At 43.5% G+C, this 15,970-nt stretch overlaps 1 protein-coding gene across 1 annotated transcript in view; it reads right to left on the reverse strand.

Moving 5' to 3' along the window:
- The window catches only part of ppp2r5b (protein phosphatase 2, regulatory subunit B', beta), a gene marked incomplete at its 5' end in the record, with an annotated part of 35,162 nt that extends 32,379 nt beyond the window's left edge, over positions 1-2,783 (reverse strand). Inside the window, one exon of the mRNA XM_080519189.1 lies at positions 2,591-2,783. Coding sequence (XP_080375315.1) covers positions 2,591-2,783 — 193 coding nt within the window. The remainder of the gene's footprint in view (positions 1-2,590) is intronic.
- Positions 2,784-15,970: the final 13,187 nt, after the last annotated feature.

Consider the following 15,970-nt stretch of genomic DNA (forward strand, 5'->3'; position numbering starts at 1 on the left):
GATCTACTTATCGGTGCTTTCTCGTGTCTTCATTTCTGAGTATGATTTCATTCAGCAGAGGCTTCCATCCAAAGCAACATCCATCTGCGAATACACACAACACAACACCACCTACAAAAGTACCCAGTGTGTTAAAGCGTTTGCTCCAGGAAACATCCAGAGAGTCTTCTGACTTTACATATTATACATTTGAGATTTATGTCTCTATTTTAATGGTCTAAAGCTACGAGCAGGAGTGAAGAAGCGAAAGAGTGCTGCTGAGGCGCAGTTCAAATTAACAAAGGGAACGTGATTCCCCGGAGGGCGAAAACACCCACAAGTCTGTCTACACTTGGCCTATATACTGCCCGTTAGACACTTTCAGATCGCACGAGACAGTTCTCCTGTGCCGGGCGCTGCAGGATCTTACTATCGGCTCCTCTTGGGGATCCAGAAACAGGACCGCAGCCGCAGCGGTGCAGCAGCCATGTAATAACCAGGACTTTCTTCCAATGGCGGCTGAGGCACGCACACCGAACCGAAAGGTGCTGTACACGTGCTGCGAAAACCATCCACCGCTATCATGCACTCATGCACCTGAGAGGAAGCTGAAGCCCGGGGGAAAAAAAGAGGTGTAGAAACACATAAGAGCACACATACACACGAGTGCAGGCACCTCGTATCGTCTCTAAAAGCAGAAAGGTCGTCCCCGCCCCCGGGGGTTAATAGGAGGAGATTACAAGCTACATGTAAACGGGGGGGGGTCTCACCTTGTAAAGAGGGGTCAGAGGCAAATAAGAGGACGTACGATCTGCCTTTGTGCTGCACACATGAACGAGTGAGTGAAAGAGTGACAGTGAGAGAGAGCGGCAGACATACAGCAGGTATGAAGGAGAGATGGAAGACACGGAGCTATCGATTTGGGCCTCGCTGACATGCAGCCCAAATGTTCAGTGTCGGCAGCCGTGCAGTAAATAACTTTTAAACACACGCGTGTAGAAAAGTCAATGGACTCTTTTCATGTTGCTTGACCAGTCAAAAACAAGTGTATCCACAAATATGAGAGGTGGAGGAAGAAAACATTACATACTGTAAAGTTTGAAATCATGAAATCAGCTGTCAGGCTGAAGAATTGTTTGAAGAAAGTTTGAAATGATCATCATTGTTTGCATTAATAACAATAAACAAAAACAAGGATTTAAGGAAGGTGCTGGCTCAGCATTAAATCCAGTTCTGATGAGTTTCTCAGAGTTACAGTTATCTAACTTGCTATAGAAGTCATGATATATGATATATAAGTGAGTTGAGGTTGTCTTCTTTAACTATATGTCTAGCATCGCTACGTTTCTACATGATTTCGACATTGTTTTAGGTTTTATCTGCAACATTAAACTTTCCAAACGCTCCCAACTTGGGGTAAACTTCTGTAAATCAACTACTGAACTTGCTAAGCTTTCACATAAAAAAAAAACAGATCAATCACGTTATCTTTATACCATTTGTGCATTATGTCTAGCGTTCTTTCCCCCCTTTACTTTATCCTGACAGGACAGTGTCTTCCTATACATCCAGGCGCCACTCCACATGACTGCAGGTTGAGCAGCTGTGCAGCACAACCAAAGTCAATGGTTTGCACGTCTCCCCCACAACTTTAATCCAAAGAGACACTTAAAGCGGGAATGAAGCCTCTGACTTGCTTCATACCAAGAATGTAATATAATCCCATTCTATGTATGTATGTTTCCTGTTCCATGTATTCCTTGTGTGTGATGACTGTCTAGCAAGGCACTTAGGCACGTCTCATCCTGCACCAGCGCCCTGTTGGGGGGGGGGGGGGTAGTGTGATGGAGAGATGCCTCTCCCTTTTACCCTTCGTCAGCCAGACAAGCAGCTGTTTCAAGGCCTTGTGTTTTCATGGCGATCAAAGTCTACAATGTGGTTTTCCAAGTGCACATTTTCATCAGAATCACACAACCAGAATTTCATACATATTGACGTAATGTCCGTTTAATCCATTACTGTTGATGTGGTTAATTTTTATCTGCTTGGAAATCATTGCATCTGAACTTGACTCACAAGCTGGAATGTTTTCACAAAATGCTTGATTGAAAATGGGCAACGATTTGGAATTTTAACCTTAAAAGTCACTGGAAGCGCAAGTAAAAGCTATAATGATCTTCCTTTCAAAGTGAAAGGATGTAAAACTGGCTTATGTGTGACTTCTCACATCTGACAGTTGGATACTTGGAAAGATATTTGACTAGATCCTGATATCCAATCAGGAAAATGAGGTCAATGATTGAAGTGATACAACAACAGAAGGCCCCTTATAATCAAAAAGTGCATCAGATCTGGGCAATAAATCAAAGCCACTAATCTCACCTCTGTCAAGGACAGCGAGGAGGATATGTAGCTCTCAATAGTAAATACAATATCACACAGTCAGTAGTGATCAATAGGTGAATCATGTCGAGTAACGTGGGTGTTTATGTAGTGAAGAAATCTGTGAAATCTGTGAATTTGTGCAGGCCTCCACAGTTCTTATCGACAGTGGAGTCCTTCTTACTTTACACACTGACCCCGGACGTGCCAGAGTAAACCAGAGCCTCACCTTTGAGCAGGGGCAGCGGGGTGAGCTCCACCTGGGAGCTCTGGTAGCGGAACTGGGACGAGCTGTGGGACCTCCTTTGCCGGGCTCTGCGCATGGACCGGCGCGGGAAGCCGTCCACCTTCTCCGCGGATGGCACCGAGAAGCTGGTGGTCGGCGAGGACGGGCTGGAGGGGGGCAGCTTGGTCGTCTCCATGATGGCTGGAGTTGGTGCCGACGCGGCTTGCGTCCGCGCGCTGTCTTTCCGCGTGCGTAAAGACGCAGGTGGGGGGGGGGGGGGGGGGGGGGGGGGGCGGGGGGTAGAGGATGGAGGAGTTGGTGGGTTTTTGAATTCACAGATGGGTAATCAATCTATCAGAATGAATAGATGCTGGTAGGAGGGGGTGGGGGTGGGGGGTGGGGGGGGACCAGGGTGAGAGATAGAAGAAGGAGGGAGGGAGAGAAGAAGATATCTTCCGGATGCCCAGTCCTGTGCCGCGCGCCTCGCTGTCTCTATCAGAGCCGGGCTGGAAATGGCAGCAGCGGCAGCATCAGCAGCATCCCTGAATCTTCCGGCTTGCTCACGCACAGATGGAGAATCGCTTGTGTATCATCCCCGCACAGGAGTCGCCAGCAGCACAGCTCCCAGATGATGCTCAGACAGGCGCGCCTCCTCACACACAAACACACGCACAAACACACACGCACACACACCTCTCTTGCTGCTGCTGCTGCTGCTGCTGCTGTATTGGCGTCACACACACACACACGCACACACACGCACACACGGACTAAGTCATCGGCCTAAATTTGGAGATTTAAGTCTATAGGTGCTCGCACAGCTCCGCTCCTTATGTAAAGATAAATTCACTGCGATAAAAATGCGGCCTCCCAAAACCCCCCCCCCAAAAAAAAAAAAAAAAAAAAAGAAAACAATTGCAGCCTGCTCCGGGTCAGTTTATAGCTTGTTCTGGATCCTTATCAATAAAATCAGTGGTCGGTCCTGGCGGTGAACGATGATATCATGAAATCATCAATCTGGGCCCACCTCGGCTGCCGCATCACTGTTGTCCTTTTGGCTGCTCTTTTATCGGATGCTCCTCCGGTCGCTTGAAATTGCTTATTGTGATGATTTTTGTATTTTTTTTTTTCCCTTTTCCCCTCAGAGGCTGGTGATGTTGTTCTTGTAGCGGTTTACACCCCTTCTCGCAGCCTCCTCCTCCTGCCGTCCTCCAGTCGTATCAGGGCGGGGAAACAAACGGAGCCTCACAGCGCCGACATGTGCGGGTCCTCCGGCCCCGCAGCTCCGCGCAGAGACGACGAGGAATCAGTGGGAGGGGGTGGGGGGGGGGGGGGGGACTCAAAGGAAGCGGCCTCTCCTCCTCACAGAAAAAGGCCCTCGTTATACAATAGCACCCCGACTATGTCTGTCAGACTGACGCGTTTTGCTCCCGTTCCCCTGCTCGGTTCCCGTTATCCGGTTGTCCTACAGCGTCTCGGCGAGATGCGTCAAGGAGCGCAGTGAGGGAGGAGGATGGAGCGCGTGAGGCTTTCAAAATAAACCAGGCTGGCGAGCGACACGTCGAAATGGCACACAATTGTACCCATAAATAACACTTATTCAACCTCCCATTTTTTACCTGTAATTTGGCGGATTCGCGCACAGCTGAACGTGTAAATATGGTTTGGGATATTATGGATCCCAAATGACCTGAAACGGAACAAGCCAGTATGAATAACTGTTTAGAATCCATGAGCACTGACCTGAACCAAAACAGTAGCAGCAGCAAATGGTTCAAAGTCAGTGAACACAGTAATGATAATGCCACAGCCAAATCCTAGATTGTTCCATAACTCACACGTCAAAAAACAAGCCAAATCTGACAAATTCACCTTCACCCCAGTCTTGATACACCAGACAGCAAGATTAGTCTAATTCAGCAGAGTACCATGGGAAGATTGTTATCATCACAGTTAATACAATTAATTCAGACCTCCAAGTTAAAGGGTGATCTCTCAGTGTCATCCAGAAGTCCTTCAAAAACAAATAAACGGCAACAACTGATGTCACATGGCAAAAACAAAACGTGTTCACGTGAGCAAAAGGCAAGTGTGCATTAGTGCAAGAAGAAAGTGGACTTACCCATTCCTGACGCCTCCTTGGATTTAGCTATTAAAGTCCCCATGTTGATCAGTTTCTGTTGGTCAGCAGTAAAATATTCAAGCAGGATTCCTTCAATGTGCACAACTGTGCTGACATACAAGGAAACATACACAAAAGAAAAAAAAAACAACAGACAGCAGACAGGCAGTAGATCCCAAAACTAAAATTGCCTTCATGTGATAAAATACACTAAAACACAAAACAGAGTGTTGGTTCTCTACCTTGCGAGCTCGTTTCTGTTTCATCTGTTGCCATCTCACTATATGAGTATGTGCGATGGTCTACTTTATAAGAGAGGAGAATTCTGAGTGTTATTCATCAACGTGCAGATTAGGAATGACTTCCAAATAAATGAAGAGACTCACAAAGAAAAAGACAAGCGCTTTTTTGTGTCCAATTTTACTCACCACCGATGTAAATTTGAGAAAATGACATAAAATACATAACGAGATGGAACAGACCAGACAGAGAGACTTATGAGAGGGGAAAAAGGCACCGATTGAATGTGATGTTTGTGACAAGGGGAGCTGATGGCCACATGACTGAAAGTGAACCCGATAACACTGAAGATGGAGCTGATTGCAACACATCCCACATTCAAGGCCTCGCTTAATAGAAATAATGTGAAGTTCAGAGAACTTTCTGGAAGGGGGGAAAAAAAAGCATTAGGGTCTAATTAATTTGTGTCAGTATTGATAAAAGTACCTCTACTTCTGTCGAAGACTATGGGTACTTTTTATACTCCTAGCTACACATGAAGAAACATAAAGAGGCTATTTTTGGAGTTCTCATGATGAGCTTAGTAAATGTTTTAACTGTGTCATGGTTAAGCTTATAGGTGGAACACCGGAAGACCCAAGAATTAGAAATTGCAATGATAACGTAACTTTGAATTTTGTTGTTTCTGTTTAAGAATATCAGGCTCAAATTAGAAGCTCACTTTTGGTCATGAACGTAGCAGACTGTGAGAATAAATGTGTGAAAATATAGATACTGAAGGCTGCAAAAAACTGTGCATCTTGAAAAGCATAAAAGGAAAAGGTGAGTAATTTCTTGTATTTTGAGTTGCAACACAATCAAAATAGAAAATACAAGCCACAAGCAGAGCAGAGTTTAAAAAAATCTTGTTTTGCAAAAAGATATTGAATCGATTCATCATATAGGTTTATACTTCACTTTGATAAATGGAAAACATTTGGAGTTGTGGTTGTGATTTTACTTGTCCTGCCTCGAGATCCAGTGACGCTGCGTCGGCGACCCTATCTGCGATTAAAATGTGTTTCCTTTGAGAGCAATAACGTGAACGTGGTTTTATTTCGAAAGAAATAGCTGGATGCGGCTCCATCCGCCTGTCGCGGCCTTGACACTTGTTCCTCAGCCTAAAGGTGGTGCAAGGAGAGAGAGAGAGAGAGAGAGAGAGAGAGAGAGAGAGAGAGAGAGAGAGAGAGAGAGAGAGAGAGAGAGAGAGAGAGAGAGAGAGAGAGAGAGAGAGAGAGAGAGAGAGGAATGAGGCTCTTCACTGCGGATGACGCTATAGGATGGATTTATTTATTTATATGCCTTTATTTATGTGGACTGGCTCTGCTTTCTAAAGCCGATCCGTTTTAAACGGATGCGTCATTGTGGTGCCTGGCGCGCGTCCTCTGCGCGCACAGCACCGCCTGTGCCAAACACCTGGCTGCTGTTTCAAACCTCTTACAGAAACAAATAAGCGCTCCCATGTCCAGCAGCACGCCGTCTTCACTCTCATCACTGTTTCTGTCTGACTCCCCGCCTCCCCCCCTCCTCCTCCTCACCCCCATTTTCCTGCCTTTCTATTTGAGTTCAACGGTGCGCGCGCGGCGCGTCTCGTGTGTGTGATGTTGTGGTTATGGATCATCTCGTCCGGTCCATTGTTCCCCACTGCACGGAGTCACTTGTTCACTCGCGCGCATGCACACACACACGCGCGCGCGCACGCACCTGCACGAAGTGCGCAATCAAAAGTGCAATTATATCCGCGCGCGCTTTCATGATCTCCCCCTCAAAGTCACACCTCGGCTGGCAGGCAGTGTGCACGTGTGTGTGTGTGTATGTGTGTGTGTGTATGTGTATGTGTATGTGTATGTGTATGTGTATGTGTGTGTGTGTGTGTGTGTGTGTGTGTGTGTGTGTGTGTGTGTGTGTGTGTGTGTGTGTGTGTGTGTGTGTGTGTGTTGCCAGCCTTGATCTCGCCTCTCTGCTCCTCCATACATAAACACACTCAAGGCTCATAATCCTATCGAGGCAACAATAGAAGGACGAGCATCATGCAAAGACTTGCGCCCCCTTTCTCCTCTTTATATTCCTCTTCCTCCTCCTCCTCTTCTTCATTCTCCTCCAGGTGAGCTCAGTGGGTTACATTCTGGGGGAAGCAAGGGGCTGATGGGTAAGAGGAGGGTTTAAAGGCCAGGCTGTCAGGGAGAGCAGATATGAGGGAGGGACAGGCTTCAAGCTGCTCAAAGTGGACTCCAGTGTTTGGCTCAACAGCAGAGTGACATGAGGAATCGAACCACCAACATTGCCATTGGAAGACAACCCACTGTACTGGCTCAGTACTATCTCCCCATATATCACTTCGATATACCTGCATGGACACAATATGAAGGGGATACAATTGTAAGGCGGTTAGAGCAAGATGCCTCCCATATTTTTTTTTTATTTATTTGACAGTTGTTTGGAAGTTCCCTCATGGGACGTTTCACTTTTATATTCCCTTTTCTTTGAGAATATGTGCTAAATTACCTATAGCAGCTGATTTGATTTGTGGTTCAAATTCAATACCTGGCTCAGGAGGAAAGTGAGGCGGAATTTTGTTTTTTTTCCCAAACTGAACTTTCCCCCTTCAAAGACACTCATTTACATTATGCACACGCCCCATTAGAAGAGTTTCATTTTGACCAGTCTTACTTTTGCATCATATGAGGCATCACATGTTTTGATAGTTTGATGTGTCAACCAGTCAACTATTACCCGTCATAAAGATGATTCTGTTTACGCCCCTTTAAAAAGTCATAGGGAATTTTGTGGTTTACTTCACTGCAGCACAGAAACAATGTTGAGGCATCGAAATCTGTTGTAGGCTGAAACATTTAGATTATTTAAGTGTTGCCATTTATTTCTAGCTACCATATCAAATTACTGATGGCTGATCAGCCCTCGCCAATTGCTGCTTTTTTACCAAAACACCTGTTTCCATTCGTTTTAGTCATAAAAAGTCTATTTGGCCATATAGATTAAACTCATTAATCTGTTTAAAAACCTGCAGGATACTTCCAGCCACAACAAGTTTAACCCTTTATTGGGAAAATGACCATATTTGGTAACTTCCTCATTTCTTTTTCTTCCAAAATAACACTGATGAGTTGATGTCAAGAAAATAGGTTGTGCAACACATTTAAATCATTTTGTTTCCATTGGTAGGATTTGTGAAAATAATCAAGAAATTTGAAATGTATGCTTCAGACCTTTCATGTGTTCACACATACTAATGTGTCTTTTGCTCTTTCGCTTAAACAAAATCACAACTCACAAACGTGATCAAATATAAAAAATCTTAATACCACATTCAATCAATAGGCAAATTGTGAGCATGTTTATCATTCTTTATTGTAAATAACTCATCAAAGTAGGACTGAGTGAGAGTCGATAGGCTCTGACAGATCAACAGAAATCAGAAAACTTTATTGTCATTGCCATAAAACAATGAAACTGTCGGTTGCAATCAGACTTCTTGGAGCGGCAGATAAATAGGAGAAATATGACATTTATAATTTTAAAAAACATACAGATGAAGTAAAGAATATTTTACATTTTTAATCCCATAAATCCTACAATATGAGCAATCTTTGGAAAATGTGAGACTCTTTCCACATAATCAATTGCAACTAAATGGCCCATAATTATGACAGTTCATTTTTAACCCTATAAAAGGGTTAAATGGTTTTGAGAAATTTGTGGAACAATGTAGTGGTGCTGATCTACCGGCCTGCCTAAAACGATCTATTGTCTAATAACAAAAGATATATGATTAAATTAAACTTTTTATTGTTGTTAAGTTGTTGTTTTTTTAATGAAAACTAGAGCATAAATAGATGATATGAAACATGATAAATGTAAACAACTGTTGCTCTATTTCACAGTTGAACACTCAAAGCCTATAAAATATGCCTTTAAGGAGAAAAATCTCATCCTATAAAGAATCTATATGAAAATAAACCAAGGCAATCTATGGAAATACAAAATAACTACATTTCTTACAAACACATCTGATTTTCCTAACTTCAAAACAATGATCACACCACATCTTGGTCCTCCTACTGCCAGTTTCAGCAAGGTTAAATGCAATAAAACAACTTGAGCTGAGCACGATAAGAGATTCATTAATTGGACGCACTTCTAATCATACGTTTGTGCTCAGAGCAGCGATGGGTCACGCTCTCTTGAGCTTTATGGTCAATCTTAATGTCGCGGCCTGTTGACCACCCCGTCACTTCAGCCTGCTTGTTACGGTCACAGATTCAATCAGGCTTTACCGCTTTCTGTTATTGTTTATTTGTTGTTGTTTTTTTTAAATCCAACACACTCAAACAAAAAGGCTTTCAGACACTTTTGGACCAAGCAGGTTTGTGGCTACTTTAACCAGATGAGCTTAAATTAAAGCACATCTACCACTGAAACATTACGTTTATTATGTGAAATATAACTTGTAAATAAATTACAGACTTTAATTAATTTCTTGCTATTAATTAATTATCAGTAACAGTAGATAATATCATGTGTAGAGGAAATCTGTTTGATCGTGCCTTTTAAAATAAGTTTTTTTTGTTTTTTTTTAAAAGCAAAATAACATTAAGCAGCCTTTGCTCACAGTAGCAGATAAAGTGACGTGACACAAGTTTACATGGATCAAAAATGTTATATGTATTCAGTCAGTGGATCAATCCTATGACTTGTGCACATGATCCATATCCAGCCCACCGGAAGTTTAGATGGATTTTTGGAAAAACAAACTTGTTGTGTTTTTCTTCTTCTTCTTTTTCAGAGTTTGATGAGGAAGACGGAGTAACATCTTCTTCAGTTGGGCCTCTGCACAATTTACATTTTCCTCAAAACATCATGTGTCAGTTTGACCTATAAAGCTGTTCACCTGGACTCTGATCAGATCATCAACAGGTGTATACTTCCTATGCTACAATCAAAATATCAGATTAACGATGGTCCATAAAGCCACAGGTAATTAATATAATGTGGAGTGACCGAACAGCAGCTCCAGACACAGATAGATGGATTTCTTCTCATGGAATTTCCATGAAGTTGCAGGGAAGTGAGTACTCCACCCGCTTCTAAAATTACTGGTTTCACATGGTGAGTCAGTTTTGCAGAGTCTCATGTCTCCATTTTAAAAACCCTACTGGATTTGTACATTTCTGCAACTAGGGGCTTGTCTGGGATCCAGTAAAGTCAGACGTTTTATACTCGTCATGCTTCTGAGAAACATTGAGGAGTTCCCTGTGTGCTCGGAAAATCTAGTTTCAGAAAGAAAATACGGTAAAGCTTCGTGAAAGCAGTTGTATGAAGTCGACTCTGACTCTCGCAGTGCTTTGTCAAATTCATTGAAATCACCCTTAGAAAATTTGATTAACAAATGCTTCTGTATGCATTCTGGGAAAAGTAAGAGCCAGTGCTGCTGTAATTTAGTGTGAAACTTAATGTGAAGGTATGAAACGTCAGTAGAGGTGCTGCCTCACTTTGACATTTTTCTCTTTAAATTCATGAAACTAAAGGTTTTATTACATTACTTCAAATTATAACATATGCTAAAACACTCAAATAGCAACACAGCCTGTCAATTGCATTCAATTTGCAAAATTCAATACAAGCCTTTAGAGAATTGACGCAAAGTGGCCGACAAGAGCAGTGGGGAATACCATCGTTTACACTCAGTCCTGGGATTTTGGTTTTAATCTTCTCAGTTGTCACGGTTCACTCGTTGTTCCCCATGTCTATGTGTTCGAGTTTTATTTTGGAGTTCAGGTCTCATTTCATCTTAGTGTTAATCTGCACTTTCTCTACATTCTCCTGCCTCGTTGCCCCATTTTCCTCTTCCTCACCCTAGGACTTAGTGATATTTCCTTGGTTTCTCTTGAACACTGTATATTCCAGTCCTGCTCCCTCAAATCCACTTGCAGAAATCTAATAATTAATTATTAGTCGTGTGACAGAATACAAAAAAAAAATTATAACAATACTTTGTAGTGCTACTGGTTATTCATTCCCGATAGGATCCAGTCGTTGATTTCCAAGAACTCTGACAAAGAAAGGTCTTTGGGGTCTCCGGGTGGCGGGTGTGACTGCAGAGGTTGAGCGAGCGATACACGAAAGCTGCTGGAGGTAGTTTGAGAGACGCCAAGGGGACTCGGGACAGTGAGCTGCGGCAACAGAGGTGCAGCATTTGGTGTAACTTGGCAAATGTACCGCAGCTTCTGGTCGAAAGCCGGAGCCGGAGGTGATTCCAGGGTGGACTGAGGTAAAGCTGGAAATGGCTGAGGAGCGGGGTTTTGAAGAACTGGGTTATACAATGAACACAGCAGATCTGAACCGCTGGGACCTGAACTGGACTGAAAGGGGTGAAGCTGGTTTACCACGCATGGGTTTTGAACCTCTAAAAGGGAGTAGGGATACATCGCGTTGGACGAGTCTTGTTTTGGTAAAAATGACCCGGCTGTAAAACAAGCCGGCGAGGTCCGGAGGGTGTTGGGCTGTCCAGGTTGGAGCTGGGCGACTGGAGAGGGAGCAGCGTTTGGAGGAAGACTTGGGGTGATCGGAGCTCCATGTGTGGAGAGCTGGGCTGAATAAGGAACTGGGCTGGAGCCGCCAACGGATGAGGCTCCCGGTGTCGCTCTCGGAACAGGAAGCAAAGAATGGGTCTTTTTGATGTGGTTTAAGGGTTTCGGAGCCGGGCTGCAGGTTTTAGAGGTAGAAAGTGACCCGTGGGTGTGTGGAGGGACTCCCGGAGAGGCGGCATTGGTCTGACTACTGTTTGGGTCAGAGATCGATAGGTGGGTGAATGAGTCTGAGCTGTTCGGGGATGCTTTGAGCTGACAGTGAGGCTCGTGACGCTTTAGAGTCGCCTCATAGAAGTTGATGTCTCTTTTCAAAGAAGCGATCTCTTTCTGTAAAGCCGAGTTCGACTGCTCGATACTCTGGAGTTCCTGGAGGGGGGGGAGAAGCAAAGAAAATATATCAAGTCAGAAGTGAGGGTGCAACAAAAAAGAATGAGAGAGCGTGAGATCAGCACAAGAGGAGACAAGAGGGCCACAAATGACAAATCCTTCACGTCAAGTTGAGTCAGGATTGTCTTTTCTTGTCGACGGGAGAGGCGCTTGTCACCCATAAAAACTGATTAAAGTCATACCTCAAAAGACAAACAATGAACGCTATTACACCCTGCCCACGTAATACCACACCACGCCGGACTCGAGCTGTAATAAACCGACAAAGCGAAGCAGCAACACTAATGACACTCTCTTTAGGGCTCTTGCAGAGAGCTGCAATAGAAGCCACGAGAGCCCGAGAGCCAGCGATGCGTGTCCAAAGCCAGAGACCCAAAGGAGAGCTGAAATATTGCCCTTAAGTGACGGCGCGGCAAGTTCAGCGTGAAATGAGCGGGCAAGTGGTGGAGAGGAGCGTAAAAAGGTAGATTCCCTGCTGGCAGGTGCAGAATAGATGAGTTCAATTAGAAAAACTAAGGAATAAAACACGATTGAAAACATCCTCATACAAAGTTGCACCAGGTCATCTCTTATTTCTATGACTCTTGATAACAGCCAGTTATCGCCTCCAGTCAATATCATAAACTGAAGATGTAGTGCCGTCATTAACTTCATGTTTCTTTTTTGTTCTTATCAAAGTTCAGGATGTCAAAGAGTCACAGGGCAGTTTGTGTGTCACATGTGGTGAGTTTTAAACTGTGAACTGCAGAGAGAGAGAGAGAGAGAGAGAGAAAGTGAAAGTGTGTGGACTCCTCACACACAAGACCCACACCCACCCATTCACATATTTGATGGGACATTTATCAGACAGGTTCAGAACAGGCTGGGCGACATGAAAAAAAAAAAAAAAAAAAGGACAATAACTGTAATTAAAAGAGAAACATCTTCACCCACCCCAGAATGTCTTAATTAAAGACTTGGCTTTCTGTTCGTTCTTGTCAGAGTCGTGTCACTCTTTCACAGAAGGTGCAGCAACTCACCTTGTGATTGAAATGTAATATACAAGTTTAGCGTGTGTGATAAACAAATCTAATTTAACAAATGTGTGTAATTTTTCTATCACTTCTGTGAATGTAATATGTGTTTGAAGAGTCACATTATGGGGGGCCTACCCTACTCTTGGGACATGGCAATATAATAATAAACACAATTTGACATTAAGTTAAAGATAACATTGGCACTAAGGGGGTAAAAGAAGCAGCTCGTTTCTGTGAAACGACTGTGTCCAAAGGAACTGTTGGTTTAGGGTGAAGGTCAAACACTACAGGGTGTGTGTGTGTGTGTGTGTGTGTGTGTGTGTGTGTGTGTGTGTGTGTGTGTGTGTGTGTGTGTGTGTGTGTGTGTGTGTGTGTGTGTGTGTGTGTGTGTGTGTGTGTGTGTGTGTGTGTGTCACAAAGGAAGAGGAGGGCCAGAGGGGAGGGCATAGCCAGAGGGAGTGAAAGTCCTTCTTCTAAAGCAGAGTATTTACAAGAAACGGCTGCAAGCATGCAGCCAGATTACACACACACACACACACACACACACACACACACACACACACGCACACACACACACACACACACACACACACACACACACACACACACACACACACACACACACACACACACACACACACACACACACACACACACACACGCACACACCAGCTGAGATGGAAAGAGACAAGTCAGAGGGTAATTATGGAAGGAGGCAGTAAGAGGAGGAGGTGAATAAATCAAGGAGTGATTCTTTTAACCTCATGAAGCTCATCCGCTCTCTCAGTCTGTTTCTTGCGGCTCTTCCTCGCAGCGTCTCGGTTCTTCTGTCGCCTCTTCGAGCCCCTGGGTCCCGCCGGCCGCCCCTCCTCTTCCCTCTCCTGGAAACAGCAGAGCAAAACTCAACCAGGGGTCCGTGCGTGACACGGCTCGATGCTTCCTTCTCTTGCGGGAAACCGCGTTGCACGATCGATAAGTTTTCGATATTGCATTACGCTTCCAGTCACCTCGCAGGTCACAAGGTCGTGAGACGGACTTCTCACATGAAGCAGCATGTGGTATCTTGAAATAAACAAAGTCAACAAAGACCTGAATCCAGATACAGAGGAACTATAATCATGCAGCGCGTGATAAGAGGCAAAACAAAAATGGGTCATCCTTGACAACGGGATTACATTTGACTGATGTGACAGAAGCCTTTGCTTTATCCAGCAAATGACATTAAAGTCATAAACAAGCAAGTTAATTTATATGTTCTGGCTCTGAAAGAGTCTTAATACAGAGAAATACAACAAAGCCAAATGCTATCAGTCTTCTGTATATTTTGAAAATTGTACCTTAATGTTTGTACCATATTGTCAATATATTTCTGTCTCTTGTGTGTATACAGTGTAATGACAATAAAAATCACACTAACTGCCATAAAGAATGATTTTGAAGTTGTATTTTGGGAGTTTTTGTGTGTCAAACAGCTTTAAAATGACCGATGAGGGTATTTTTATGCATTTCAGGGACTACGACTCAGCAGGGAACAGAAAAGACAGTTGGAATTATTAATATTCCCGGCCAAAAAGTAGCTCAGTGAACATCAATTCATTCATATATTCAGCCTTATTTTCTATCGCCACTTCATCTGGACATGGCTCACTGAGAGATATAAAGCCTTCCCCGTGGACACAGCATGATAAATATTGCAGATTAATGATAGAGTAAATGAAAAGGGGGAAAAAAGAGGAAGAAAAAAAAGCCAAATTCAATTGAACAAAAACCAGAAAGCTCATTCATATTTCTTAAAAAAAACATTTTAAATCAGCAGGCACACTGTTAATCTACCCAAACATCTCGCGCGCTCATCCCAACTGACCAACCAGTTCTATGAAACATCATAGCCTCTATATTGACTGATGCAGAAAACGTTACTCACAGATCCAGCGTTGTTACTGTGGCAGTCCTCAGCCGACAGGGATCCGGGGCTGTCGGACTCACACATGAATAGAGGGGACATCCCTCCTTCTCCTTCTCCTTCTTCTCCTTCTCTTCACCCGGTGCTCTCCTTTATGTTCACTGGCAGGGTGACATGTTCCCCCGGTGCGGATCAGCTGCTGCCATTCAAACTCCCAAACTGTGTCACACACACACACACAAATAAATAAAATAAAATAAAATAAATCTGAATGACTTGAAATGGAAATAAATTCCAACTTGCAGTGATGCAGTGCGATCAGACGGTTCCAGTGGAGGAGGTTCGACTGCAGACATGATGCAACACGTTGCTCCTTTCGGTTTCCCTTTATTCTAAGCTGTGGTGATAAAACACGAGTGGGCGAGCTGTTCCCCAAGTTCGTTTCACTTTCTCCATATGTTGCAGAACAAAATTGGTGGGAAAACCAGCAGTGGAGCAGGAACTTCTGACCATATTTAGTAAAAATGTTTGGTCTTCCTGCACGTGGAGGGAATGTTTTGCAATGCTTTTACCGGAAAAAAAAACAAACAACCCCCCCCCCCCCCCCCCCACGAACCTTGACAGGCGTTTTGCAGGAAATTATGCAAGTTTTTTAAAAGCAGAAACGGGGTTACTTACCGGGACTGGATGATTTCATTCCTTCTCAGAAAGATGAAACTCATCTGGGATTTTTAAATAGAGCAAAGCAGAGTGGCTGATGTGAAATAAAAAGGAGAACTGTAAAAATGTAATGAAGTCAAACAATATAAACACAATGTGCGTCATAAAAATAAAGCAAAGTTACATAACTCCGTCAAATGCTCAAAAAAGAGCAGAAAGGGATAACAGCGTTTTGAACACTACTACCAATCTCAATTTCAAACTAGTACAAAACTATACGCTTGCAAAATTAGAAATAAATCTTCAAATTAACTTAAACGTGAACATCAATGAAGTTGCACACCATAGTCACACAGTCATATAAATATACAAATCATTATATTTGTATAATACATATAAGCTCATATA

This window comes from Blennius ocellaris, assembly GCF_963422515.1.
Source record: "Blennius ocellaris genome assembly, chromosome: 23".
Taxonomy (NCBI): domain Eukaryota; kingdom Metazoa; phylum Chordata; class Actinopteri; order Blenniiformes; family Blenniidae; genus Blennius; species Blennius ocellaris.